The sequence below is a fragment of the Cladophialophora yegresii genome (assembly GCF_000585515.1).
Source record: "Cladophialophora yegresii CBS 114405 chromosome Unknown aczIN-supercont1.1, whole genome shotgun sequence".
NCBI lineage: Eukaryota > Fungi > Ascomycota > Eurotiomycetes > Chaetothyriales > Herpotrichiellaceae > Cladophialophora > Cladophialophora yegresii.
In genome coordinates this window covers 461,228-488,573 of record NW_006913045.1, presented here as the reverse complement: position 1 = coordinate 488,573, position 27,346 = coordinate 461,228, and the positions used below count along the sequence as shown (strand labels likewise).

The 27,346-nt window shown below is 55.5% G+C and overlaps 13 protein-coding genes across 13 annotated transcripts; 7 read left to right on the top strand and 6 right to left on the bottom strand.

The window, feature by feature from the left end:
* Window positions 1–63: 63 nt before the first annotated feature.
* Window positions 64–1,833, bottom strand: A1O7_00182 (uncharacterized protein; the record flags this gene model as incomplete). The annotated part of the gene is made up of 1 exon (XM_007754224.1): window positions 64–1,833. One exon carries the CDS (start codon window positions 1,831–1,833, stop codon window positions 64–66), a length of 1,770 nt encoding a protein of 589 aa, XP_007752414.1.
* A 435-nt stretch (window positions 1,834–2,268) lies between these two features.
* A1O7_00181 (uncharacterized protein) lies at window positions 2,269–4,416 on the top strand (the record flags this gene model as incomplete). The annotated part of the gene is made up of 1 exon (XM_007754223.1): window positions 2,269–4,416. The coding sequence occupies one exon, from the start codon at window positions 2,269–2,271 to the stop codon at window positions 4,414–4,416; it is 2,148 nt and encodes a 715-aa protein (XP_007752413.1).
* A 165-nt stretch (window positions 4,417–4,581) lies between these two features.
* On the bottom strand, window positions 4,582–5,322 carry A1O7_00180 (uncharacterized protein; the record flags this gene model as incomplete). Its single annotated transcript, XM_007754222.1, has 1 exon — window positions 4,582–5,322. One exon carries the CDS (start codon window positions 5,320–5,322, stop codon window positions 4,582–4,584), a length of 741 nt encoding a protein of 246 aa, XP_007752412.1.
* A 1,296-nt stretch (window positions 5,323–6,618) lies between these two features.
* On the bottom strand, window positions 6,619–6,933 carry A1O7_00179 (uncharacterized protein; the record flags this gene model as incomplete). The annotated part of the gene is made up of 1 exon (XM_007754221.1): window positions 6,619–6,933. A coding segment is annotated over one exon (315 nt), but the record flags the coding sequence as incomplete, so codon positions are not given.
* A 3,632-nt stretch (window positions 6,934–10,565) lies between these two features.
* Window positions 10,566–12,356, bottom strand: A1O7_00178 (uncharacterized protein; the record flags this gene model as incomplete). Its single annotated transcript, XM_007754220.1, has 1 exon — window positions 10,566–12,356. The coding sequence occupies one exon, from the start codon at window positions 12,354–12,356 to the stop codon at window positions 10,566–10,568; it is 1,791 nt and encodes a 596-aa protein (XP_007752410.1).
* A 653-nt stretch (window positions 12,357–13,009) lies between these two features.
* A1O7_00177 (xaa-Pro aminopeptidase) lies at window positions 13,010–14,500 on the bottom strand (the record flags this gene model as incomplete). The annotated part of the gene is made up of 1 exon (XM_007754219.1): window positions 13,010–14,500. The coding sequence occupies one exon, from the start codon at window positions 14,498–14,500 to the stop codon at window positions 13,010–13,012; it is 1,491 nt and encodes a 496-aa protein (XP_007752409.1).
* A 303-nt stretch (window positions 14,501–14,803) lies between these two features.
* Window positions 14,804–15,629, top strand: A1O7_00176 (uncharacterized protein; the record flags this gene model as incomplete). Its single annotated transcript, XM_007754218.1, has 2 exons — window positions 14,804–14,867; window positions 14,917–15,629. The coding sequence occupies 2 exons, from the start codon at window positions 14,804–14,806 to the stop codon at window positions 15,627–15,629; spliced, it is 777 nt and encodes a 258-aa protein (XP_007752408.1).
* Window positions 15,630–16,471: 842 nt separating this feature from the next.
* Window positions 16,472–18,730, top strand: A1O7_00175 (glucan 1,3-beta-glucosidase; the record flags this gene model as incomplete). The annotated part of the gene is made up of 1 exon (XM_007754217.1): window positions 16,472–18,730. The coding sequence occupies one exon, from the start codon at window positions 16,472–16,474 to the stop codon at window positions 18,728–18,730; it is 2,259 nt and encodes a 752-aa protein (XP_007752407.1).
* A 655-nt stretch (window positions 18,731–19,385) lies between these two features.
* On the top strand, window positions 19,386–20,912 carry A1O7_00174 (uncharacterized protein; the record flags this gene model as incomplete). The annotated part of the gene is made up of 1 exon (XM_007754216.1): window positions 19,386–20,912. One exon carries the CDS (start codon window positions 19,386–19,388, stop codon window positions 20,910–20,912), a length of 1,527 nt encoding a protein of 508 aa, XP_007752406.1.
* Window positions 20,913–21,706: 794 nt separating this feature from the next.
* Window positions 21,707–22,252, top strand: A1O7_00173 (autophagy-like protein 12; the record flags this gene model as incomplete). The annotated part of the gene is made up of 3 exons (XM_007754215.1): window positions 21,707–21,791; window positions 21,935–22,134; window positions 22,193–22,252. 3 exons carry the CDS (start codon window positions 21,707–21,709, stop codon window positions 22,250–22,252), a joined length of 345 nt encoding a protein of 114 aa, XP_007752405.1.
* Window positions 22,253–22,471: 219 nt separating this feature from the next.
* A1O7_00172 (3-methyl-2-oxobutanoate hydroxymethyltransferase) lies at window positions 22,472–23,497 on the bottom strand (the record flags this gene model as incomplete). Its single annotated transcript, XM_007754214.1, has 1 exon — window positions 22,472–23,497. One exon carries the CDS (start codon window positions 23,495–23,497, stop codon window positions 22,472–22,474), a length of 1,026 nt encoding a protein of 341 aa, XP_007752404.1.
* A 1,352-nt stretch (window positions 23,498–24,849) lies between these two features.
* A1O7_00171 (ubiquitin-conjugating enzyme E2 8) lies at window positions 24,850–25,609 on the top strand (the record flags this gene model as incomplete). The annotated part of the gene is made up of 4 exons (XM_007754213.1): window positions 24,850–24,973; window positions 25,064–25,178; window positions 25,241–25,422; window positions 25,470–25,609. 4 exons carry the CDS (start codon window positions 24,850–24,852, stop codon window positions 25,607–25,609), a joined length of 561 nt encoding a protein of 186 aa, XP_007752403.1.
* Window positions 25,610–26,227: 618 nt separating this feature from the next.
* A1O7_00170 (uncharacterized protein) lies at window positions 26,228–27,148 on the top strand (the record flags this gene model as incomplete). Its single annotated transcript, XM_007754212.1, has 1 exon — window positions 26,228–27,148. The coding sequence occupies one exon, from the start codon at window positions 26,228–26,230 to the stop codon at window positions 27,146–27,148; it is 921 nt and encodes a 306-aa protein (XP_007752402.1).
* Between the last annotated feature and the right edge of the window lie 198 nt (window positions 27,149–27,346).

Here is a 27,346-nt window from a genome sequence, read left to right as displayed (position 1 = left end):
GTCTTAGTCTAATAGAATCCATCTTTCCTCAATGCAGAGTTTCTCTGTAAAAGCCCGCAAAGGTCATAACTTGGCTGTTCGGAGAACTGACTTGTTGCTCCAGACTTGCACTTCTCGATCTTCCTGATAATTCTGAGGGAAGTACTGTGGGCCCAGGGTCTTCTTGACCACTTTGCCTGTGCCACTCTTGGGCAACTCACCCTTGACGAGCCTCAAGAGTGTTGGCAGCTTATATCCAGCAAGCCGATCTCGTACGTCGGCGCGTAAGTCACCCAGGCTCAAGTTCTTGGGATTTCGATTGTTCTCCTTGTAGAACTGCTGAGCGACTTCGTCATCCCGGAGTGATACGACCGCACCGACTCGTTGGCCGAATTCTATATCGGGCACACCCACCACCATGGCTTCTCCGATGTACGGCAGGGCCAGCAGCTCTCGCTCTATATCCAGAGCCGATATCTTGTACCCGCCCGACTTTATGATGTCCACCGACGCGCGACCCACGATGTAGTAGTATTTTCCTACACGTCTGGCCACGTCCCCGGACTTGAAATAGCCATCCAGGTCATGGGCATTTGCTGTCGCTTCGGGATCATGGAGGTATTTGGAGAACATGTTGCAGGACTTGGCGAGCACTTCGCCTTCGTCGCCATCTGAGAGCCTGACGTCGACACCGTATGACAATTCGCCGACAGAGCCGTCAGGGATGTCTTCGCTCGAGTGGGGGGACATGCCGAAGACAACGCCCAGCTCCGTCGACCCATACCGTTGGACGATCCTGCGGCCCAACAGTCTGGTCCAGAAATCGTTGATGGGCTTTGGCAAGGCCGAGGTGCCACACAAACAGACCTTGAAGGCTGCGGCAGCGTCGCTGTAACTTCTCGCCTCTGCGGGCGGAAGCTTCGTGGCGCGCTCGAGGTAATACCGCATCATTCGCATGTATATTGTCGGCACGCCAGTGTAGTGCGTCAAACCACCTTGGCGCCACCGATTCCACGTCCATTCGGGGTCGAAACTGCCGGATTTGAACTCGATGCAAGCGCCGGCTTGAATGAAGGGGAAAAACGAGACCCAGATGCCCGTGGCGTGGTGGACGGGGAGCTGATGCAGAAGGGTGTCTGTCTCCTGTAGCCCGATCTGCTGCGCGAAGGAGAAGGCTCCTTCAATCATGGCCGCGCGCTTGAGCACGGCGCCCTTCGGCGGCCCCGTCGTCCCAGAAGTAAAGATGACCACACCCGGCGCGTTTGGATCGTTGTAGCGATTCGACGAGATCTTGATCTTGTCCAACGCAACCGGCGGTACCCTCTCGATTGCATTGATGGGCACAAATCCAAAGCCTGTGTCTGTGGTGCCCTGGATTTCGCGGGCCACGGCTTTACCGAGCTCGAGAGCCGGAGTCGCCGTAACGAGCGCCACCGAACGCGCCTTGTTGACGTAGTAGCAAGCCTCCTTGACGGGCTGTGCGCTGCTAAACGGACTCGCAGCGGCCCCTAAGGCCATGATGGCCAACACGCCCACGACGAACTCATACCCGCCAGGGGCGAGGAGACTGACGAAAACTTCCCTCCCATCCCGCAGATCATCCACCACTCGGGGTGTGAGAGAGTCTCTCAAAACCCCTCGCAGGATGAGGACATCGCTCAGCAGCTGGGCAGCTGTCCGTTCAATCCCTGCATTGACGTCGCGTATCGCCGGCCTTGGGTTGCGACGGTGTGCAAGGGTTAGCAGGCGAGTGAAAAGGGGGTCGGCGGGCAGAATGTCGTCGCCGGTGTGACTCGGCACGAAATCGGTTCTGTCGAAAGGCGGCTGCGGCTGTGGTTGCGGCTGCTCTTTCATCTTGACTTGTGTCTTGCCGCCATCAACACCACAAGTCGCCGCGGAGCCCTTCTTGTATCTGGGACGTGCTGGGACCAGTAGCCGCTGCGGCTCTCCTAACGCAGGGCGAGATCTCCAAGAGGTGAAATGCCGCTTCCGCCAATCACGGCGATTTCTGGGAGCCAGAGGACCTCCGTCGTGCCCCCCGTCCAGCAGCCTCGGCACTTATGCTGGTGGTGGAGGGGGAGCTGGTTCGCCTAGGCATCCCCAACGTCGTCAAAATGTCGCCGTCGAGGATCCCGAGTGTATTCCCGAGATGTCGCGTGTGGCCGATCATATAGTTGCTACCGGTCAGACACCGCGTACGGCGGACTGTATCTTTGACATAGCCCAGACGTGTCCTCGAGTCTGATCGTCGAACCTGACTTGTCGCCTCTTGACGTGGCCCTCAACGAGATGGCTGACTTCACGGACAAACTGCGACCTGCCGAGCCCCAAGGGCCGAGTATCCTGGCCCAGGAACGAGCGGGATCAAACGTCAATGTCGACGCCTTGTCACAGCACTTACTTTCCCGCAATGACTTTCTCAATCGACAGAAGAGGATCCTGTCCATACTGGAGCCGCTCCCCATCTTTTGTAAGAGGAACCAGCTCAACATGGCCAGGCCAGACCGGTACCACCTTGGCCTCGCACGGGCAAAGGCACTGAGGAGATTGTCGTTGAAGCACGGTTGGGACCGAGACGACTACGTGATGGCCGACTACCTGATGGACGAGATGGGCCCGTATGCTCTGCAAGCTACCATGTTCCTCACGTCGCTCCGGGAGCAATGCAACGATGAGCAGAAAGCGTACTGGCTCCCCAAGGCCGAGAACTGGGAGATCATCGGCTGTTACGGGCAGACCGAGCTTGGCCACGGAAGTAACGTCAAGGGCATCGAATGTCAAGCAAAGTGGGATCCTCGGACGAAGGAATTCATGATACACAGCCCTACCATCACGGCCAGCAAGTGGTGGAATGGCGCCCTCGGCCGAACTGCCAACCATGCCATTGTGGTGGCTCAATTGTTGCTGCCGGACCCGAAGACCGGGAAGTACAAGTCCTATGGCCCACACCAGTTCATTGTCCAGATCCGGGACATGAAAACCAACAGGCCCCTGGACGGCATTGTCATTGGCGACATCGGCCCCAAGTACGGCTATCCCGGCATGGACAATGGCTACATGCTCTTCGACCACTTCCGGGTGCCTCACTCGGCACTCCTCTCCAAGTACTCCGGCGTCGACCCTGACAACAGCACGTACAACAAGCCCGAGAACCCGGCCGTCGTGTACGGATCCTTGACCTTTGTGCGGGCCCAGATCATCATGCACGCGCGCCTCGTGCTGGCGAGAGCTGTGACTGTTGCGGTCCGCTACCTGTCGATCCGGCGCCAGTTCGCGGATCGCGACGCGAAGGACCCCGGCGCGCCCGAGCAAGCCGTGCTCAACTACCCGACGGTGCAGATCCGCATCCTACCTCTCCTGGCCACGACCTTCGCGCTGCATTACACCGGGGAAGCCATGTACAAGCTCTACTGGGGCACGCGCGAACAGATCGAGAAGACGGGCGACTTCTCGCGGCTGGCCGAAATGCACGCCGCCTCCTCCGGCCTAAAGTCGCTCTGCACGACCCTCGCGGCCGACGGCATCGAGACCTGCCGCCGCGCGATGGGCGGGCATGGCTTCGGCGGGGGAAGCGGCATGATCGCGCTGAACAACGAGTATCTCTCCAAGCCGACCGTCGAGGGCGACAACTGGATGATCACGCAGCAGACGGCCGCGTACCTGATCAAGCGGATGCAGGCCGTGGTCGACAAACCCAGCCTGAAGCCGACCGACTCCGTGGACGAGCAGTTCCAGGAATATATGCGCAACACGCGCTCGTACAACACGCGGACCAGTAACTTCGACGTCATCGGCTATCCGGTCGAGCTGGTGCGGGCGTTCAAGCAGCGTGCTTCGTACTTCTCGTACCAGGCCTACACGGCGCGAGTGGTCGAGAAAAAACCGTGGACCAGCATGATGCTGCAGCTGCACAAGCTGAGCCGCGCGCACTCCGAGTCCCTGCTCGTGTCCAACTTTTACGACGCCGTCTTCACGGACACACCCACCCCGGCGCTCGACGAGGCCACGCTAGAGGTGCTCAGGGTGCTCTTCCGCCTGTTTGCGCTATTCACGCTCGACGCCTCGGCGTCGGAATTTCTTCTAGCTAAAGCCATGACGGTCGACATGCTGCAGCATGTGGCCCCCGCGATCCAGGACCTGATGGCGCAGGTTCGTCCCCATGCCGTGGCGCTGGTGGACGCGTGGGCCATCCCGGACTACGTGCTCGAGAGTGCGCTGGGTGCGTACGATGGCGATGTGTATACTCGGTTGTTTCACAAGGCGCACAAGGAAAATCCGCTGAACCTGGTGACGTTCAACCCGGATTGGCGGAGCGAAGAGATTGTCATGGGCGAAGGGGAGGAGAGTGCGAGGACGAGGCTCGAGGCGTTGGCTTTGGGGGTCACGGCGAAAGATCACGAGCGCGTGCAGGCTGGCGCGGTCAAGGCGAGGCTATAATACTCTAGAGTCAATTCAGTTAATCCATCACTTAACTGGTATACTCCATATGGTCGGTGGTCTGATCTGAATCTTCTCCTTGGCTAGCGTGGACAAGGCAAGGGTACAATAGAGTTCAATTCAGTGAATCCTTTGGTCCCTTGTATACTCCCTACGGTCGCTAGTCTAAATCTTCGCCTTGGCTGCCGTCCCAACCCTCTTCCTGTGCACGTAACTGATTGCCTTGAACTTGTCAAGCGCCTCACCCCACAGTTCGGATCTCAACAACCCATAAACACCCATCGTCGCCCGCGGCGCGATCGTCTTGGCGAACTCCACGGCCCGCTCCCTCATCGTGTCGGGCTCACACACCTCATCCACGATGCCGTCCTTCAACGCTTCCGTTCCTGTCCACCTATGCGCCTCGAGGAGCATCTTCCTCGCGATCCGCGGGCCCAGCTTCAGGCGCGGCAGGGCGCCGATCCCGTCAAAGTGCAATCCCAAGTTCACGGGCGGCATGCTGATGAAGCCGCGCTTGCTGTTCATGATCCGGTAGTCGCACGACAGGGCGAACGGGCAGGCCCCGCCAAAGGTGTGGCCCGTGATCAGCGCGATGGTCGGGTACGGGTAGTCGACCAGCGTGGCCAGCAAGGGGTAGAACCCGTCCGCGTTGGCGTAGATGTTGGAGTCCGACTCATCCAGCTCGAGGCCCGTGCACCAGAACTTGTCGGAGAAGGAGGAAATGATCACGGCGCCCGGCGCGTCGGGTTTCATCAGGTCGCGCTCGATGTAGCGGAGGGCGCTGATGACGGTCTGCGCGAAGGCCACGTTCAGGCGGTTCTCCGGTGGCTTTTGCATCGTGAGCACGTGCACGCCTGGGGCTGAGGCGGGAGAGTCAATGGTGAGATGCGGGAACGTTGGCGCCATGGTGACGCTGTGCTCGTACGGCTCGTATGGGCTCAGTGGCTCAAAGTCCTCGTACGCGCTCAATGTACTGTGTGGCGGACGATTAACCGGCGTGATTGATCAGACTCCTGGCAAAGGTCGTCATGCACCTGGCAGCCCTCAAATATCCTCTGGACCGGCAATGATATTTTCTGGACAATCAAGCGGCGTCAACGTGTTCTTCCAGCTTGAAAGATTCTTGCTCTGCTCCTCGGCCGAGGGAGAGTCCAAGCGACTCCTGCGCCCTTTTGCGCGCCTGTTCGGAGTATCGCCTCGGCGATAGCTGTACGTAGCACACAAGGACGATATTGGGGAAAGCGTCAACCTCGGCTCGAGGAGCGGGGTCACGTGGGTTTTGACCAGCTTGGCAGTTACGGTGGACCATAAGCTGCCTCGGCGTGCTCGGCTCACTCGGCTGCCTTTCCCAACCATTTCCTCCGCTGCACCTGCCGCCCACGCTAGGAACAGATCTAATCCATATCTGGCTTAGCGTTAGATTAGCTCGCTCACTTTGGTCGCGTCCTCTCATCACGCATGTCCACCGCTTGATGCTCAACGTCGTCCTCAGGATTGTATGGCAGAGAGCTACGTTGTGCTCGGAGCTGCGAGCGTGAACTCAGATCCATGGGCACTACCGATATTACTTCGACATTTCTCTATCATGTCATGGGAAACAGAGCTTCAAAGCTCATTTTGCGACCAACTTTGACCTAAGCTTCACGCCTATGCAACCACGGCGCCTACAAAGGGCAGTGTCACCCCTCCTGCAGGGAGGCCATGTTCGTGCCGGCACGAAAAGGAAAACATCATGAATGATCTGCTCGTCAATGCTGCTTCTATCTGCCGGCCTTCCTGTTCTCCAGCACCAACTTTGGCGCCAACCTTACTTGCGGCCTTACCCCGTTTGGTTGTCCTACGATGTTGCTCAGTCACCAGCAGCATGACTACAGTTTCACACGCACTCCTGGTTGTCGGTGTCAGTGCATAACACCAGGAGCGCCATCCAGGAATTCCACTTTTGGTAATGACGGACTGAGGGTCGGACCCTTCCATACGCACTAATCAGCCTGACATATGCCAACGGCGTGCTCCCCCCTCGATTAACCCATGGCCTCTTCAAGCGTCGAACTGACATTCAGTTAGCCGCCAGGAGCGTCACCATACAACAGGGTTCCATTCACCTTAACGGCTTCTGCTGGGCAGGTGCGCAGATGCTGTCGCCGTTGGGCGCCCATTGGGCTCGCGCCAGGCGTCTGACTTTCTGAAATTGACAGAAACACGCTTGCTCTCCAACTCGCGGATGATTTCCTCAAGTTGACGCGCTTCTCGGCTCACTTTCTCGATGCTGGCCTGGAACCTGTTGCCCTCGGCCTTCCAGCGCCCCAAGTTTTCTCGGCAGTTTCGAAGTCGTCTGTTCTTGGTGGCTATATCCTGGCATGTCTTACACACGTCGTCTGAATGTGTCACGTTGTGCTCGTCGACTAGCCTGGCCGGACAAGTCTCGCCTATTCGAGGCTGGCGAGGACAACGTTGTTTCATGTTGCCCCATCTCCAGTCTCCGCAGCTGAAATCCGTCCTCTCGTAAAAGCACATGTTGGGTATCAGATTACGATGTACGGTTCAGATGCACAGATGACGACCGCCAGTCAATTGTTCGAAACTCTGTCTGCTCCACACACACACAAGTCAGTCAAGCCTTCCTGCTTCATCAAATCTTGTTGGCATGGACCTTACTGGCGAGCTGGGCTTCTTTCCCGGGGAACGACTTCGGTCTTGCCAGGTCTCTCAGCCAACAACGTTACCGCCGAACCTTCTTTTGTTCCTTGGGCCACCCGCGTCTTCCTCTGATGACTTGAGGTTTTGGCAATTGGCGCCTGAGGGGAATGTCTGCAAGGTTGTTTCGAGACTTGTAAAGGTTTCCGGGCTGAAACACAAATTCCTCAACCAACGAACGCGGGACCACCATCGATTGATATCTTTCCGCCTCCCCCTCGCCTAATCACCCTGGCAAATCGACCACTTTACAACACATAATCCTTGCGACGTACGACGTGTCATTGACCATGGCCAATCGCCAATTCACAGGCAGCAGAAAAACAATTTCAATTCGGCCCAGCCTCAGCGTGAGGTCACTTGAGGCCCGGCATCTGCAGGTCTCTACCACTTCCTCGACTCCTGCCGTGCTGGTGGCGAACGAAATACGACACAAGAACACATTTTCCGACTGCACGAGACCTTTTGGCAATGTGAGCTTGTCTTGACTCATCATAGCGGTGGGCCCATGGGCTTCATGACTTCAACCGACACAGCTCCTACTGGATGGCTCGTCATTGTCTGCTTCGTGTCGTGTGCTTTCTGTTGAAATCGGTGCGGCGTGGCAGGATCTGAGTCGTGGACCAGGGGCCCGCCGAGGGGCGAGATGGCCAGCAGTTGATGTATGTATCAGGAATCAATATGGAGCGCACGCAGTTCTCGGTAAGAAATCAGTCTAGTCGTGCAGATCCAATAGTGCCGGATCATGGCTTCCAGAATCGGTGCCGCGAGTACCCGGGGATGTCTGGAGATCGCAGCGAAGCAAGGGCTCCAGCTGTCAACAAGCTGAGACTCATTGACTCCAGGAACAGGGCTCATATCCCGGTTTGTTTCCACACACGGCGCGCCGTATGTGCAAGGTCCGCAAACAGACCTTTTACGACCAGCAAAGGAGTCGTCTTCTCCGGATCCAAACGCTCGAGTCAAGACCTGGCTTCACCTGTCCGAAGGGCTTGCTGCGACGGTCAACCTAGAGCAGGGGTTTCGAGAGGGTGGACTGGGTAACCACGCGGTTGGCTGCCTGAGCCTTGTTGCCCCAGAGCCTGCGATAGACCGGATCCATGCACACCCAGCCGTTTGCAGAATGTGAGAGCCATAGCTGGAGTGGACATAGCTAATCGGCATTTGACACGAGAGAGTCCAGGGGAGGGCGTGTCGTCAGCCTTCCGTCGCGAGCATGGCAAGGGCTGACCATCCTCCTGACGACAACTGCTCACCTCGAGAAGGGAAGGTGGTGGCTGGGAAACCCTCGTCTGCCCGTCGGCTGCCATCACCACAAGAGCTCCTTCCCTCTGTTCCACCTCAACCAGCGCATCAACATTGCTGCGCGATACTTTGTGCCCGGGTCGTCCAGCGTCGAAGTATAAATCTCGCTTCTCCGCTACCGCGTCGCCGTCGGTCCGCTAGCGCACAAACCCGATCACTTGTTGAGCTGGCTCGACCACATTGGTGGAAAAAAGCTATCATTGACACTCTTTCTGCCTACGTCTGGGGTCCTCCTCAGCAGCTAACCGTCTTCAGAGGATCCCAAGACTTCGGCCAATACCACCAGCATGAACTCAGAGCTCTGGAAGGCCCTGAGACATGTTCGCGGACCATCATGTATGACGCCTGCCATGCACATATGGCCGCTGGAAACCTTCATCGCCTGTGCTAACACTCCTTTGGGTCTGGTAACGATCCTTTGTTCGCAGCTTGCAGGTTGAGTGGGTATGGTCCGTGTCGATATGGGTGCTGCTCTGCTGGCGACACCCATGAAGTCTCTCTTAAGTGATCCCTGTCGGGTTTAACCGGCGTAAACACTTTGAGGACCTCTGGATCCGAACCATCCCTCAACTCGTAATGCATAGGCGACACCATCGACTCAGCACGGCGGGATTTCTCCATAATGCCCGCTGCTTCCTTGCTTGCGGAAGGGATTTTCGTGGCCATGACTGTCTGGGAAGTCTCTTCTCCCGATTCGCGTTGCGTAACGCAGAATCACGCCTCGTCTCCGCTTCCCTCTTCTCTAAGTCTTGGGAGCTGATGCTCTTGTCAAGCTCGCTTCGGGCCAGTGGGCCTCCCGTCTAGCTCTTGCAGGATACAGACAGGATACAGACAGGGTACAGGCAGGAGCTGCTGAGATCCGTGCCACTAGAGGTGCCGTACCCGCCTCACCTCATTTTCAGCAGGACGAACGCTCGATCGCGTCGCTGACCCGCAGAGCTAACACAAACTTTTTACTAGTATTCGTCTCTAGCTCATTTTCCTGCAGCAAGACGAACCCGCACCAACCTAGCTTGATCCTTGTTCAAGCCTACCGATCGATGCCACATTGCAAACGAGCGATATCTGCGGCCCGATCCATGTTGTCCTCGAGCAAGACCTTCCAGGCTTCCATAGCCGAGCAGACTCGACACGACCTGTCCGAGGGGGGTGAGCTCGGTCGCTGCAACTCTCTCTAATGATGCGGCTCTGTGGCAAAGATTTGACCCCGTCCGCGTCATACCTAGGCTTGCTGCCCGACAGAGGTGGCTCCAGAATGACTGGAAGACGTCTGTCGCGAGCTTCGGCTTCACCACGTTGAAGCGGTTCTGCTGCTCTCCGGTATAGACGTCCTGTCTGTGAACTATCTACTCAGTCTGTGGGAGTGTACGCTGAAAAGGCAGGTCATGAAAAGTATCTGACGATAGAGATCCGGAAGGCCCCTCAATGTGCAACCGGAAAATCTCCACTATACCACTAACGTGCTGTAGAATTAACCTCCTCGATACCAACAGCGACAGACAGCACACAGGGCTACGACATCAGCCTTGCATATACATATCAACAAGGAATGCTTTGTTCTTGTCCTTTGTTACCCGAAGACGCAGGTACCGTGGTGCTGTGGACAATGCCCAACACTCCTGGGGCTGCAATGACCCGAGATCAAGATGCAGGCGGTCGTGGAGGGAATCATCTCCCCGAGAGGTGATGATACGGGGGCTGGTGCAGTGGCACGCAATCGGACACCCACCTTGTCACACCCCTTTCCAGGCTCGATGACGATGCTCCCATGATGGTGGTGGTGCTGGTCTGAGACTCATTGGCGGGATGCGTTAGTCTGGATCGGACTCGATTGAACTGAAGAGTAGGGGACATTCTGGCTCAGGGTCATCACGTTCCGGAGCGGGAAGATATAGACCACTTGAGCACTGGCGGTTTGCAATCTGGTGCAACGACTAAACGAACAAGAATGGCCACACGGGCGGACCCTGTCGAGGCCTGAGCTGTTCTGTCACGAGAGATTGTGATTTCAAGCCCACTACTGTGTCCTCTGATCGTCTCTCTCTTTGTTCTTGAGGGTTCCATGCCCCCACTTATATATACAGAGTAACAGCTTCCTGCACATGTCCGACACCTATACCCACCAGCCTGTGGTCATTTGTGATATACTATTTCCTCGCCAGGTTTTTGTGCAAGATATGCTCCTTCATGCCCAACCCAGCGAGCGCAGCCAACACAGCCAGACCCAAGCCCGAGATAAACGCACCCCTCAGAGCATCCATATATATACCCAGAACGACATCCTTGTCCCACCCCTGGGGAAGATGCTTCATCCCGTCCAGACTGTCCTTGAGCCGGCGGATGACGCGCTCACTTCCTTCCACGCCACCATACTCTGCACGCAGCTCCTTTGTCAGAATATTTTGAAACACAGCGCCCGCAATGGTGATGCCGATGGTCGAGCCGGTCGAGCGGAACGCATACGACGCGGCGGTGATGACGGCCTGGTGCTCATGTGCGACACTGGAAATCATACCCACTAGCGTGATGGTCAGCATGCCGCCGTACGCGAACCCCAGAGGCACTGGGAACACAAAGGTCTCCCAAGCGGGCGTGGCGAGGCCAAACGTGCAGATCAACCCCGAGCCCGCGACGAAGACGACCATGACGCCCACCATCTGCAGGTAGTACCGGCCCGTGGCGCGCATGATCAGCCCGCTGAGCAAGCTCCCCGCCGAGGTGGCGGCCGCGAGGGGCACGACGCGCAACCCGGCCGCCGTGGCCGACAGGCCCCGGATCTGCAGGTATAGTGGGACGTAGTAGATGGCTAGAAAGGCGGCCATGGTGCCGAACCAGTTGGCCAGGCAGGCGGCGAGGACGGTGCGCGTGCGCCCGATCAGCGCGACGGGGAGGATCGGCTCGGGCACCCAGCGCGGGAGGGACGATTCGACGTAGATAAACACGCCGAGCGTGACGGCCGAGAGTACGAGCGAGGCGATCACGACCGGGTGGCTCCAGGGGAATTGGTTGCCGCCCGTGTTGAGGCCGAGGAGGAGCAGGACGAGGCTGCCGACCAGGAAGGCGCTGCCTAGGAAGTCGATCCGGGAGAGGCGCGACTTTGTATTGGTACTGGCAGTGGCACTGCCGTTCCCGTCCACGTTCCCGTTGCCATCCGCACCATCTTGCCTCTGCTGCGGATGCGCATCCCCATTCTCATTTGCATTGGCACGCTCCTGAACATTGATATCCACCAGGAAAAACACCAACACCGTGCTCACGACGATAAACGGCACCTGGAGCAAAAACGCCCAGCGCCACGAAAGGTTGTCCGAGAGAACACCCCCAATGGGACCCCCAAGCCCCATGCCGAGCCCGTACACCAGGTTACCGTACCCCTGCCACAGCCCCCTCCGGCGCAAGGGGATCAGATCCGACGTAATGTACGTGGTGATGCAGGTGAGGCCGCCGCCTCCCACGCCGGCGATGACTCGCCCAGCGATAATGGCCCCCGCGTTAGGCGCCAGGCCGCACACCAGCGTGCCGGCGCCAAAGAAGACGTTGCTGAACAGCAGTCCCCACCGGCGTGAGAAGATGTCTGTCAGTTTACCGCTTAGTGGCTGGCACGCCGCGTTGGCGATCAGGTAGCCTGTCGCCAGCCAGGAGAGGAGAGACAAGGAGTCGAACGAGCTGGAGATGGGCGCCGTCAGGGTCGCCACGATGGTCGTGTCCAGGGCGGCGAAGAAGACGCCGATCCACGTTGAGGCCATGATGGCGAAGAGTTTCGGCGTGGACGGCGTGGCTGCATTGTCGTCGTCATTGCCTTCTGCGGCGGTGTCGTCGCCATGTTGAGCGTTTCCCACACGCACGACTGTGCCGGTGTGGTTGTTTTGCGCGCTGAGCAGGGGGTCGGTTTCGCTGGGCGAGGTGTCCTCGGGGGGAATGCCTATCGTGTAGGGCATTTTGGGTAGAAATGATGGTCGCGGGGTGGTGGGCTCGGATATGTGCACAGTATTTTGTTACTGCAGTCACGAACAGTCGGTCAGTCACAGCCACCGTCACGGTGATAGGACCTGCAATGGGTAGTATTGTAGGCCTCGGCGGATTGGACTTGTCGACGTTCACAGAGACTGTATGTCGTGTGGATGTATTATCTGTGATATTTTCAGTGATGTATGTGTGGGAGGGCTATTGAGTTCTCTTCGATCAAGCTGCAAGTAGGTGGAATATCAAGTGAAGCTCGGGTGTGCGTCTTTGCGCCAGTGAGCTACGATGCGGAGTTTCTCCCCCATAATCTGTACGCGCACTCTCAAAATTCTATGTACGAGTACTCCGTACAGCATGTATCTACATGCCAGAGGGCCGCTCATTGGTTGAAAACCATTGAGTTTTCGAGCAAAGGACTCCAGTCGGGTTTGTCCGACACAAAAATTAAAAGGGAAAACGATGAGAGAGTGACGTAGAAGTTGAATGTGCGAGACTACCTACGAGGTAGAGTCCTCGAGTACCCCATACTCGTACGGAAAGTCATCGTTATGGTGCAGCGTTGAAGCCGCTTAGAGCTGTTGTATAGACACGAAGAACGATTGCGTCCATAAGGTCGTACCCGTATCAATCAATCCCTCAAGGCCTCAATATCTACAATTTCCTTTACAGCCTCGGTCGTCAAAACATACGGGCTGTCCTCCTGGACACTGACACTGTCCTCGATACGAACGCCCATATTCCTGAAATGCTTGGGCCAGCGCTCGTCATCTGGGACGTAAATGCCGGGCTCAATGGTGATACAGTGGCCTTCTTGCAGGGTGACCTTCCTGCTGTATCCGACGGTGTCGTGGACGTCCATGCCGATATAGTGGCCCAGATGGTGCGGGAAGAGCTTCTCAATGGCCTTGGAGGACATGTCGAAGCCGATCTGTTTCAGCTCCTTGGAGAGATATTCCTCGGCGACGGTGTGGAGTCTATCCAGGGACATGTTTGCGCTGCCACGACAGAGCGAGACCAAGGTCCTTTGCACAGTGAGGACGGCCTGGTAAAGATCTTTCTGCGCGGCGCTGAATTTCCCTCCAACGGGCCACGTCCTGGTGATGTCGGCGATGTAGCCACCGTATTTGCCGCCTCCGTCTACCAGAACCAGCTCGTCGTCGTGGAGAACGTCGTCGTTGCGCACGTAGTGGATGCTCAATGCGTTTTTCCCGCCCGCCACCACGGGCTCGAATGCATGGGTGTCACAGCCGTTCGCGACGAAGCGGTATCTGAGATAAGCATCGAGCTGCTTCTCCCGCGTCCATGCCTTTCTCATCGCCTCGGTATGTGCTCGCCCGGATGCCCTGCCGGCGTGTCGCATCAGCTCTATCTCGGCCTGGCTCTTGAAAGCTCGTAGATCGTTCATGAGGGGCCTCAGCCGATGCAGCTTTTTCGGCTCGATGACGTCGGCGAATTCTGTTGTCCTGCGAGCTGCGCCGAACAGAAACCGCCTCAGAACCGACTGGTTGGGATCCGGCGTCGTGATGTCGGTATAGACCTGGGACGCCTCGCCCACCAGCTCCGGCAGGATCCTCTTCAGCTTGGAAACATCCCCTGTCTCGTCGGCATTGAAAACATCTCTCGCCGCATCTATGCCTGATCTCGCGCCATCCCAGATCTCCGCCTTCGGGTCCTTCTCCCGCACGAAGAGGTGAAATGTATGGTCCGTGCCTGTCGCGTCTTTGCCAATCACCGCGAGCGCCTCGGGCTCGTTGAATCCGGTCAGGTAGAGGAAGTCGGGATCTTGGTGGAACTCGTAGAAGACGCTGCCGGAGCGGAACTGGATGTCTGAGGCTGCCACAATTGCGATGGCCTTGTCCGGCAGTTTGGCTGCCAGTTTCGTCCGGCGATCCGCATATTCCTGGGCGTTGATGCCGGGCGTCAGCTCCCCAGGGCGAAGAAGGTGCGGGTGAGTCTCATGGACAGGTTGTCCGAAGGATAGCTCGGCGGCATCTACCGTGACAGTGTTGTAGTGACGGAGCCATGATCGCGTGCAGCTGGTCGAGGGAGGCGCAAATGGTGATCTGAGAACATTATCAGTACACTTGAGCGTCTGCCATAAGGTCCGCCGCATCGACATGCTCTAGAGCGATGTCTGCGACAGCGAAGAGGTGACACGAATCTTCGCCGAGTGATCAATTCATCCTTGAACTCTCTGTTGCAAGGTTGGAAGCAATGCCAACTGACGCACTTCTCCACGGCTCGCGTGGACTTTCCTGGTTCGAGGCTTGACCACTTGCGCCCTATGTATTTGATATATGCTTGTTGCCAGTAAGTGACTCATTTAGACGTTCATATGCTGTGACTATCCTCTGCGAGTGGCTTGTAATATACTTCTAAAGCTCAATCTCTACAATTCGGTCGAGGAACAAGCGCTGCAATCATGGTTCGCAACCTGGAGTATCCCAAGAAACCACAGAATACTGTAAAGCGCTACGATGGTCGAGGTAAGAAGACGCACCGTCAACAAAGGACTCTTGTCACTAAACTGTCCAGGGACTTATGACCTGGGAGCCATTCATTCAATCATCAACACCACCTCAGTCCTTCATGTCTCATTTGCCCCGAGCCCTGACCAGCCATTTCCCGCCATCCTACCCATGATCGGCGTCATGGGCTCATTCGAGTATCCGTCCTCGGGCATTGACGAGCCACTGGACTGCTACCTCCACGGTTATGTCAGTTCCAGGATCATGCGCCTGGCACGAGCCTCGGACAAAGGGCTGCCGCTTTGCGTCGCCGCCACCAAAGTCGATGGCTTGGTCCTGTCGTTGACTCCAAACTCACATAGTTACAACTACCGCTCGGCCGTCCTGCAAGGGTATGCCAAGCCTGTAGAAACCGACGAGGAGAAATTGTACGCCATGCGCCTGATCACCAACAAGGTCGTTGATGGGCGTTGGGAGAACACTCGCATTCCGCCTGATAACGTGGAAATGACTTCCACCACTATTCTGAGGGTCAAGGTCGAGACCGGCAGTGGAAAGATCCGCCAAGGCGGTCCTCATGATGAGGCCAAGGATGAGAAAAGAGACGACGTCACTGAAAAGGTCTGGACGGGCGTCGTGCCGGTGTATGAGGCCTTTGACACGCCAATACCGAGTACAACGAACAAGGTGAAGCAGGTGCCATCGTACCTGGATGCATATGTATCACAGACGAACAAAGAGAATCGGCAAGCTGCTCTCGATGCCGTGAATGAGCCATGAGAAGGATTTTGATAGGCGGCCTTCCGAGGTCCCATAGCCGGTACCAAGTCATGAGGCTGGATCTGCCAGCGCGCTATTGGCGGTTGTGGTGACTCAATGCATTTCATGTCGAGAAGGTCAGAGGTGTATCGGTGTGCAGCAGACTTGGGAAGATGAACATCTCGTGACTCGGTTTCAGCACAATACACACCAATCTGCCCCTTTCTCGATAGTTCGCGCGAAAAATGAATTGATCCTGCATGATTATTGTAAGAGCCACACACATTGGCCCTCTTTCAGGGACTGCTTTGTGGTAGCGTTCATCTCGTCGATGTTCACCGTCAATTTCGACAAGAGAATGTCCGTGGCCGCGAAAAGGCGACTTGACCCTCTATCAGCTGCACTCAGCACCGAGCAACGTAGACTGAGCTGCTTAGCGAGCTCGGTGTTGAAAGGTTTTCCTCGCGTTTAGAGATATTTCGGGCATCCCTCATAGTGCCATTTGAGAAAGATATTGCACAACACGCCGCAAGATAGAGTCCTTCCTGACGATCTAGGGGTATGGTTGAACCAACCTATCACTAGTATTGTGTGTTCTGTCCAGACGTATCCGGCGGATGTGCCACGCGACAGATTAAACTAAGGTACGAAGTACTCCGTAGGCCACGCGAACCCACTGTCCTTCATCAGGTCGTGGCGGTTGCTATGCCAACCTACCGTAAACAGCCTTTACCAATCTCTGTAATGCGTCACCGCCAGGACTTCCCTAACAGATCATCACAGACGATAGTATCCACATCTTTTCTTCGAATACAGATTCTTGAAGGCTGATATGAAGGTTCTGCACCACCAACGTCGATTGCATGCCGAAGCCCCGTCGTGAGTCCGCGGCAAGGGCCGACACACGTCCCGCATTCAACAGGCCGCCGAACGCGCGTGCAGCACCAGCACCAGCACGAGCACCAGCCGCGCACCCTTTCCTCAGCGACGATGACGATGAACCTCCCCGTACGCCGAAAAGAGCCCCGAGGCCGAGGGAAAAGGCAAAAGCGTCACCTGTGCCCTCGCCATCGCCGGAGAAAAGACCTCGTAGAGCCAGCGATCGACACCGGAGCGCAAGCGACGCGCGCGGGGATCCCAGACGGCACAGGGAAAGAGAGCGAGATAGAGCAAAGTACAGCTCAGGGACGTCGACAAACAGCGGCACTCAGCTTCTGAGTAGTGCGGCGTTGGCAAAGCTGAATGCGCACAACGAGCGGACGGAGTTTGAGGAGAAGTACGAGGAACGCAAACGCAGAGAGAAGAGACAGAAGGAGTACAAGAAGCTCAAGGCGGCCGACGCATCTCCCAGACGGAAGACGAAACACAAGAATCGCAATGTCAGCGGTGCGATCTTGGAGGAAGGAAGGGGTGGTGGTCGAAAGCACGGACGGGCGCATGGACGTGGTGGTGGCTACGAAAAAGAGTATGAGTATGAGGCGCATAGACGATCAGACGGCGACGCTGGACGGCGCAAGAAGAAGATCTGGTTGCTGTTAGGTCTGATAGCGTTGTTGCTGATAATCTTCATCCCTATCGGCGTGGTGGTGAGCAACAACAGCAAGAAGTCAGGTGGTGGATCGTCCCCGTCTTCCGCCTCCTCAGGGGACACCTCATCCGACCCGAAGAATGACTGTGACGCAAGTTCGGTTCCAGCAAGCGCAAAAGGCACCTACACCGATATCTCAACCTGGATGGACACGGCCGACTTCAATTGTACGTACACGGCGGAGACAGTGGGAGGGCTGTCGGTCATGGGTCTCAACTCGGACTGGGATGACTCGACAAAGGCCAACGACAACGTCCCGGCATTGAATGAGAAGTGGGACTATGGTAACATGCCCATAAGAGGCGTGAACGTTGGTGGGTGGCTGTCCTTGGAACCATTCATCACACCGTCCATGTTCGACTATCCCGCCTCTGCCGGTGTTGTTGATGAATGGACCTTGACCCAGAAGCTCGGACCAGCTGCACAGCGTGTGCTGGAAACACATTATTCCACCTTCATCACGAAGCAGAGCTTTGTCGATATCAAGAATGCCGGCTTGGACCATGTGAGGATCCCATACCCCTACTGGGCCGTCACCACATATCCCGGTGATCCATATGTACCACAAGTTGCGTGGCGGTACCTTCTGAGAGCAATCGAGTACTGTCGTCAAAATGGCCTGAGAGTCAATCTCGATTTGCATTCTGTCCCTGGCAGTCAGAATGGCTGGGCTCATAGCGGTCACCAAGGCGACATAGGTTGGATTTTGGGCCCTGATGGCGCCACGAACGCTCAGAGGTCGTTGGACATACATAAGCAGCTCTCTTCCTTCTTCGCGCAGGATCGATACAAGAACGTGGTCACCATCTATGGCCTTGTCAACGAGCCAAAAATGTTGGTCATTCCCCCCCAATCTGTCTTGGACTGGAACCAGCAAGCCATCAAGATCGTCCGAGGCAACGGCATTGATCAACACATCGTCTTCGGAGACGGCTTCCTCAGCCTTGACAGCTGGGACGACATGTTCCATGGTGTTGACGACAAATTGGTCATGGACACTCATCAGTACCAGATCTTCAACACTGGTCAGCTCAAACTAAAGCATCAAGACAAGATCAACCTTGCATGCTCGGGCTGGACAGGGCTAATGGTTGCGGCCAACAATCCCTCGACCGGATGGGGTCCGATCGTGGACGGCGAGTGGTCCCAGGCGGATACTGACTGCACGCCGAATCTGAACAACGTCGGCGTTGGCTCTAGATGGGCGGGCACTCTTGATACAGGTGACCCCGACACCTCAGTCTTGACACCGACCTGTGCTGAGCCTCCGTGTTCTTGTGCCCAAGCAAACGCAGACCCGAGCACGTACTCCGCCTCGTACAAGCAATTCTTGCAGATGTACGCCGAAGCCCAGATGCACAGCTTCGAGCAAGCCTGGGGCTGGTTCTATTGGACTTGGCGGACTGAGAACGCAGTACAATGGAGCTACATGCTGGGTTTGAAGGCTGGAATACTACCTGAAAAGGCATACTCGCCGTCTTTCAAATGTGACTCGAATGTGCCTGACTTTAGCGACTTGCCAGAAAGCTATTGATCTTACTGATCTGGACATTGATGCATTGCGAGGGAGTTTAAATAGGGGAATACAGCTGGGCCGGCATAATGGGAGTTGTGGACAGTACAAAGGTTACGAGCATAATGTCGAGCAATGAATGAACATACCCACGGTAGACTTACCTGCTCTGAAGACCTTACACTCCTTCCCTTTACAAGGTTAAAAACCTGGAGGACTACTTCCAGATAAAGCTCGTTCCTGATAAGCACCAGCTATAGAAAGAGTAAAGCTGATGGAGAGTCAGCTCCTGCCTTACTCGTAAGAGAGTCCTTGCCCTCCTCACTTTCCCTTCATAACAACCTCAGTTCGTCCTCAGTATGCTCTCCAACCAGCTTCATGTGGCTTCCACTGCCTTTTATTCACTTGTATCGCTTTGCCCAGGCCATTAGTGCTCTGCTTCAGGGGTCACATTCTGCTTCACTGCCTCAGCTATCAATCACCAAGGCATCACCTGTATGTCACCTCTGTATTGTCACTGGCTTAGCATAAAGGTGCTATAAAATCTCTCGCCATTGATGATCGTTTCCTCTCTGCTATCGCCATAGTAACGACGTCACCTTCATAGCACACCATACAACCAGTTCAGGCGATATCGAGTGACACCTGCTTCACTACCACGCCGGCTTTGAAGCCCATGGAGGATCAGCGTCCCTTTGATCCAGGGGCCCCTGGTGCTTATATCGACCTGACGGCGGAAGATGATGAGTCAGATGTGCCCCTTCTCCAGCCCATGAACAATGGATCCCGCAACGGTGACGAATTCAGAGTACCGGATGCCACTCGGTCTCGTGCGTCGACGTTTCCCTACCCAGGCAACCAAGGATTCGCATACCGTCAGGACGCCCAACCTTTGTGGGGCTCTCCAGTGCAGGTCATTAGCACTCCCTCGCTATTGCCGTATAGCCTTCAGGCGGGACCATACTATCAGCAACCATACAACCTTACCACCGAACCGCCGTACAGTGGTCAGGTCCCTCGGTGGGTCGTAAGTCCACATCATCTCGTGACAACAGGCAATCAAAACATTATTTCTGCAGCTGCTCATCCGTACTGGAACCCAGGTCTCGGCCATGGTCCTTTCGACTTGCAAGCTAGGTGGCAAGGACGGCCACCAATTCGCAAAGACTTCAGTCCTCGGCGTCCAGCATTGTGCAAGACAACTCTGCAAGGACAGACTCGCATTTCACCAATCAAGAAGAGGCAGGAGAACTTACCGCCAACTCCAACCAAGAGCGTTGCACCGTCAAAAGCACCCACCAACGCGCCACTGCAGCAGAATGGGTTGTTATCATCTACGCCTCAAGCGCTTGAGGTCCGCTCTGCTGGAAACAGCTTGCCGCAACCTCTGTCGCGGCCTCGAACTTTATCTGAAGGACAGACAACGTCGTCGAACGTGGTATGCATGCAGTCGCCGCGAAATGATCAGGGCGGAACTTCGCAAGGAAAGCTGATTGTGAATTTGACCAACTCGAATATCGTGATCAACGTCTCTGCCCGTCAAGTGTTCGATGAAGAGCAGTGCGACAAGATACTGTGGCTGGCCCTCCATGGTGTTCCAAGCCGAGCCATTAGCTGGCTGATTGATATCCGAACACCTGCACATACGAGCAGGCCGACGCTTGTGGCTGGCATTGATAAGTTGATAAAGCACTTCATCCCCGAGCTCGCGACGGGTCAGGGTCACGTTGAGGAGCCGGACGCGCTGGTTGATCGTCTTCTGCGACGAGGAGATGAATTAGACTGGAGCGGGCCATACCTGCTTCGGCGAGTCATCGACTTCACATCCATTCCTGAGGAGGATATTGATCGCGCAAGGAAGGAGCGTCAAAAGAACGCCAGAGAGCGCCGGGCGCACCAGAAATGGCGAATCCAGCATGACGAGGATCCAGCAGAGGGCGCAGTCCAGCAGAGGAATCAAAAGGTAGCGTTGGCGTTGCGAGGTCTGGCCCGGTATGCAGATGAGACGGAGGCGGCCATGGAGAAATTCGGATATCGCGAAGGTAGCCATGAAGCTGAGAGGCCACTTATGAAAAAATGGCTGCTCAAGATCCGTGAACTTGGCAAGCTGCCCGATTACCTGGTTGAGCATGGGATCGTGGCGAATGATGACCAGTTGGCTGCTGAAAATGTTCTAAGCGCTCCAGGAACGATGACAGCCTGATCTTTGCGTGGGTGGGAAGTGGCCAGTTCATCGGCACGGAGACTGAATGTGCGGCATCAGCTGTTGACGGACTTGGAACATCATTGTGGGATGTTTGGATACTGGAGTGGTCCTTCACAGTTGGATTGTAAGGGAGCTGTATCATAGTTGGGGAATCTCACGGAAGCGTAGCACTCAGAATGCTGTTAGCGACTTGGAGTGAATGACATGACGACAGACACGTCTTGAAGCTCGCTCCCGGGCAGAATGAATGGAGGTGAAATGAAAATGAATTGACGTGACGTGCGGGAGTGTGCACCAAGATGTCCTTAGATTTAAGTACTGTAGTAGCTTCTAGCCCTGCGGCTGTCGAGGGCTTCTAACAATCTGATTGGACGACTTCAGCAGTCTGGCGTCGATACTTGTTGTGCTCCGTACATACTCCGTAGGCATCCTCGCATCCCACCTTTCCAATCGCTTCGGATCAATCCACCATCGAGGCACGAGTAGAGGAAACAAGCGACAAGTAACGGCCAACGGACCATCTCATCATGTTATGATTCCGAATTAGCTCGCTGCAAACAAAGTTTCTCCACCAAGCACGGACTGTACCAATGTCTTCTCCTCCCCCATCTTCGTCACGGGTAGTCCCTCAGCCTAGCCCGCGACAACTCTCCTCTCAAAGTACTCGTAACTCCCAACATGCAGGTCCCCGCGCCATTCCTTCCGAACAGCCAGCCCATAAAGACGACGAATCGAGCGACGATAACGGCAACGACGACCATGCGGAGGGGCAGGGGGATCTGCCTATGAGCATGACCGCCAGCGTCATGTTGACCAACTTGCCCAAGGACGCAAGCCAGGCGCTCAGGGAGATTGAAGCGATTGATGACCGAAAGGGTATGTATATGTATGTGTGATACATGTATTGCCCATCTACAGTACTCCGTACCATCACCTCAGTTCAACTTTACCTCGAGACACGCACCCGTGGCTTATTCATTGCTTGTTCGTCCGGTGAAGTCACCCTCTAACAACAACAGTCTCGGTTCGGTTCCAGGCAATAGGCAGCGCGCCGATCCTCAAACAAAAGGTCTTCAAGATCAGTGCGTCGTCCCGGTTTAGCGTGGTGTTGAATTTCCTGCGCAAGAAAGTGGGCGTCCGGGAGGGGGATGGCCTGTTTTGTTATGTGAATAGCGTGTTTGCGCCGGGGTTGGATGAGGGGGTCGGGAATCTATATCGGGTATGTACTCATTCTCGGTGTTGGTTGTGAATATCGGTATCACGTGGTCGGGTTCTAGTCTCTGGAAGACAGATGGAGCAAGAGAGCAAGGAAGATTTGCAAACGGTTGGAGCGCTAACGCCTCGATGATCTAGTGCTTCAAAGTAGACGACCAGCTGATCGTCAGCTATTCCACCACGCCCGCTTTCGGATGATGACCCCCTCAATGACTAGCTAATTACACAAGTATGCAGAACCTGCAGTCTGACTGAGTGTGTGCGCACTCCGTGCGAAACGGAACCGACCGACCCAGGTAGCGGATCTGGGGAATATGACCTCCGACGTATCAGCAAGAAGATCAAGCCTTTGGCGCGTCAATAGGCTGGCTGGCGGGTGCTGCTGAGGAACTGATAGCTGCCTTGAATGCCTCCGTCACCTTCGCATCGCTCTTGTACACATGGGCAGGACCGGGGTAGCTTCGATCGCTGACCTCGTCCTTGAACTGCTTGATGGCAGTTAACCCAGCATCCCAGATTGAACCGTACTGCTTGACGAACTTCGGCATGAAACTATCAGGCGGTCGAACGCCAAGCATGTCAATCTGCACCAGGACCTGGCCACTTGTCTTGTTACCTGCGCCGATGCCGATTGTTGGGATTCTGAGGGCTTTGGTAACCTCCTCGGCGATGTCCGGTGGGACGCATTCCAGCACGACGGCGAATGCACCTGCTTCTTCCACAGCTTTGGCATCTTTGAACAAGGACATTGCTTTGTCGAGGGTGTTGCCTTGAACGCGGAACCCACCGAGGGCATGTTGACGTTGAGGGGTCAGCCCGATGTGCGCGCACAGCGGGATACCAGCAGTTGTGATTTTCTTGATGGCTGGCGCCATCTCTGCTCCTCCTTCTAACTTGACACTGTGCATGCGACCTTGTTTGATCATTCGGATTGCGCTGGAGAGTGCTTGCTCGGGGCTGAGTTCGTACGACCCCATGGGGAGATCACCAACTGTGAATGATCGGTTGGCTGCGCGGCTGACGGCACGAGCGGAGATGATCATCTCGTCGAGAGTCACCTCGGAGGTGTCGTCCATGCCCAGGGAGACCATGGCGAGCGAATCACCGACAAGAATCATGTCCATTCCAGCTTCTTGCGCCATTAAGGCAGATGGGAAGTTGTGTGCCGTCAACATGGTGATGGGCTTGTTCTCAGCGTACATTTTCTGGAGCGTTTGGATTGTCACAGGCTTCTGGCCTCGAGCTGCGAGCGCGGCAGATGCGGGAGCATGTGAGCTCAAGCGGATCTGTTGCCATTGTCGGGTTTGTGGTGAGGTTGCTGCGCGGCGTAGATCTCGAAGGAGTGGTCGTGTGAGGCTGGACATCATGTTGACTGATCGCATTGAAGCCATGGGCGTTCAGCCAGCGTCCAGACTAATTCTGAAAGGAAGTGAGGAAATACAGAAGATGAACACGAGTGGTGCCCTCGTCAGTAACATTGTGCAGATGTGTAGCGTTGGCGGTGAGTGAAGCTGTTTTATTATTCACCGCGTGCTGAATTCTTTATGCGTAAATCTGAGAAAACGCGTGAAAGTGAGGGTCCCGTGAAGTAAAGGTGAGCCTCGGCGTTGACGATCCTGGGCCGGCGTTCAGGGACCGGAGGTCTTCACCCTGTTGGCTACAATACCACGTCTAGGCTGCATCGAGCCTAGCGGACGATGCTTCTCCGGGGTCGAACGTGGGTGCTACAGTACCTCGTAGGGTGCTTGCCGATGCCCTGGACGTCACTGCTGGGCTCGGCTGCCGACCGTTTGTTGCCTCTCAAATGGCCACCATGGGCTCACACAATTGCCGATTGTCCATGCCTCGGGATCATGGGTGTCCTTTCTGCAGCGTTCGTGTTCATCCAAACCCAGATGCAGCTCGTCAGCCTGATAATCATGAGGACGAGGCTAGACTTCCCTATCCGCGACATTCCTTGTCATCCTCACTGATGGTGCCAGAACCCTAGCTGATGAACTTTGCACCGCGCTCTACAAAACACGACCCCTATGGGACATGGGCGAATCCCTGAGCTGGTTGAGTGGCGGTAGCCACGGTGAGCACCTGACCTCGTGTAACGCAGCAGCCATGCCTGGCAGCTACGAGTACGGAAGCATTGCCTGGTTTATCAATCACGGGCGCGGGCTCAGAGGCCCGGAACCTCTAGCCTACGCAGTAAGTGAGAACCTGAGACCACCTGAACAAGCCTGGTGCCCCACCACATGCTTTCATGCTGTCTCCAACCCAAGAATGATGCTCCTCACCAGACCGATGCCCGCTTTCACTTCAAGTGACATTTGAGACGTACACCGCAGCTTCTTCTTCATTCCTCTTCTATTACCAGCTCTCATACATCTGGCGCTTCCCAACAGGATTCGGTCTCTAGCGACACACTTCAATCCATCTAACACTTCTTCCTTGTTGGATCTCACCCCGCCCATTTCTCCGACTATTCCTCTCGCGAACAAAGAAGCCGAGATCAGCCCACCCCTTCACCACTCGATCCTATCCTCGTGATCCTTACCGTGCTCCTTTCCTCTTCCGACCTCACAGCTGCCCCTCGCCACCAGACCACGACGACTGCCTGAGCCATCGAGCTGCCGTCTGCTTCACACAATTTCAGAACAAACCTCTATTACAGTTAATTTTACACCTGAAACTTCTGCGGACCGGACGAACGGGCGGTTGGCGAGCCACGATGAGTAGCCCCAAGCGGAGGATAGAGACCGATGTCATGAAGCTCATGATGAGCGACTATGAAGTTACACTGGTCAACGACAATATGCAGGAATTCTACGTTATCTTCAAAGGACCGTCAGAGAGTAAGAGCATGACATCTGCCTGAACTTCCTGGAAGAGTCGATCAACGTACGCAGGGACATGTTTGGCTGACGGTTCGCTTTTGTTTCTAGCACCTTTTGCGGATGGCAAATGGAAAGTCCACGTCGAGCTACCCGATCAGTACCCCTACAAGTCTCCCTCGATCGGTTTCGTCAACAAGATATTCCATCCAAACATCGATGAAGGGTTAGTCAAGCGTGGCCTAGTAACAAAAAGACAGAAGGATTGAGGCTGATGCGGGGTTATAGGTCAGGTTCAGTGTGCTTGGACGTCATCAACCAGACCTGGTCACCAATGTTCGACATGATTAACATCTTCGAAGTATTCCTGCCACAGCTCTTGAGGTATCCCAACCCTACCGACCCTCTCAATGGAGAAGCAGCTGCAATGTTGATGCGAGAACCTCGGGGCTACGATGCCAAAGTCAAAGGTAAGATCCCTTTCGCCAACTCCAGGACATCAATAACTTTTGACCAGAATACATTACTCAATATGCAACGAACATCCATGACGAGCATGATGAGGACGAACACGAAACCGACGGCGAGTTGAGCGAAGTTGAAGACTTCAACAGCGACGGCGAAGATGAACCTGCTGGTGCAATGGAAGATGTCTAAGCCTGGAGTTCTCGAGCACAGGAGTTCGGTCAGTTGGAGTATGTGGGCGCTTCGGGACGCGATGGGCGACGGGAAGGTTATGGCCAATGATGAATCTGCTTTTTTCCAAGTCGCTGCAGTGCTTTTGCCGCAGAATCCGCTCCAGCGCCAGAGTTACGAGGGCCTGACCCATTTTGACCTAAGGGCAAGAGGTACACTGGGGAGGAAGGGAATACTCATGTGAAATACAAAATCCTGGTGCCCCGCTACCTGCTGGGTGGACGGCCTCATTAACACGGACTCAGGCTATCTCTAGAGCGTGACCAGATCTCCTCTCAATCCACACCATCGTACCACATGTCGAGCCGGACTAGTCCGCTCACTCACGCTCTCGCATCTGCAATTCGTGCGTCATCGGGATGCCAGTGACGTGTTTCACCGATATTGATGCACGCGACCCGGATTGGGACAAGAGCTATTCTTGTCACTTGAGCCTGTGACAGTTCGACTGTCGCAGGCTACACTCAAGTCTCACCCAGCAGTCGCGAAGCTTCGTTCACCCCTAAGAACGTTATCGAACTCTGCATTGCGCGTCCACCTTGTCCAAAGACACTTACAACTTCTTTGGGTCTTCCAGCGATGGTATTGTGTCTAGAATTTCTACCGCCAGAGGTGCTTCTGCGCGTGCTTTCCTTCTTGGAAGTGCCTGACCTGCTCCAAGTGAGTCGCACAAGTCATGTACTGCGCGACATAGCTTGCGATCCTTTGCTGCACCTCGAGCGACTACATCATGCCTCACATACGCTGTCTACACTTCTCGCGCGACGGCCACCAAAGGCCGCGATCAGTCCACCCAACTCTTGGATTTGGTTGAGCAAAACCAATGTTCTATCGCGCCAGATCAGCAAGAGCTTAATCCGCATACGACTCAGTCACAATCTGGAACACAGGCCAAGTCCGTATGATCTCGTCCAAAGGGCCATATTACCCTCTGCCTGCACGAGCTACTCATCGCACGTGTCGCCGGTACTGATACAATCACAACAAGCGGTGCAAAGGCGCAAACTAAAAGATGGGCTCGGAAAAAAGCTGGAACGACGACCAAGCGTGAGCAGCCTGGTGTCGATGAATATCATACCGGAGGAATGTGCTCGACACAAGATATCGCCTGCGATCGTGGCTACCCGTAGAAAAGTGATCCGAGAGAGCTTGAAGGACGGACTACGTGGTTGGATCGAGGGTCGAGGAATTCAAGCACAGAAGAGAAAGGCAGACGAGATGGAGGCCGTAGAGAAGATCACAGTCAAGAACCTGGTGCGACGGTTTGCAGCCAGGAAGCTGGCGCACGATTTGGCTGAACAACGCACCGTCCATCAACTCGATCCTCTTCTGCTCGAGAAGAGGAGAGCTCAGGCGAGATGGGGTCGTGAAGTAGAGCTTGCAAAACAGGACGAAGAAAGACGCACTGCAATCCACGGGACTTGCGCCCAGCCTACAAGAGCGCATGTTCTGGGACTCAAGAAGTTCTGGGAAGGAGTAATCAAAGCCGCGGGTGGTTGATCAATTTCTAGAGCTTGAGTGAGCGGATCACAGTACAATTGAAGCCAGGTTATTTTACCCCCAGCTGCCTGGCACCGATGCTCTCTTATCTTTCACCCATCCCGTAGCCCCTCCGGCCCTCAACGATGCGGGTGCGATACTCATGCAAGGCTCGCGCTTAAGTAAGAACTACCCCAGCAACCAAAACTGGTCCCTTCA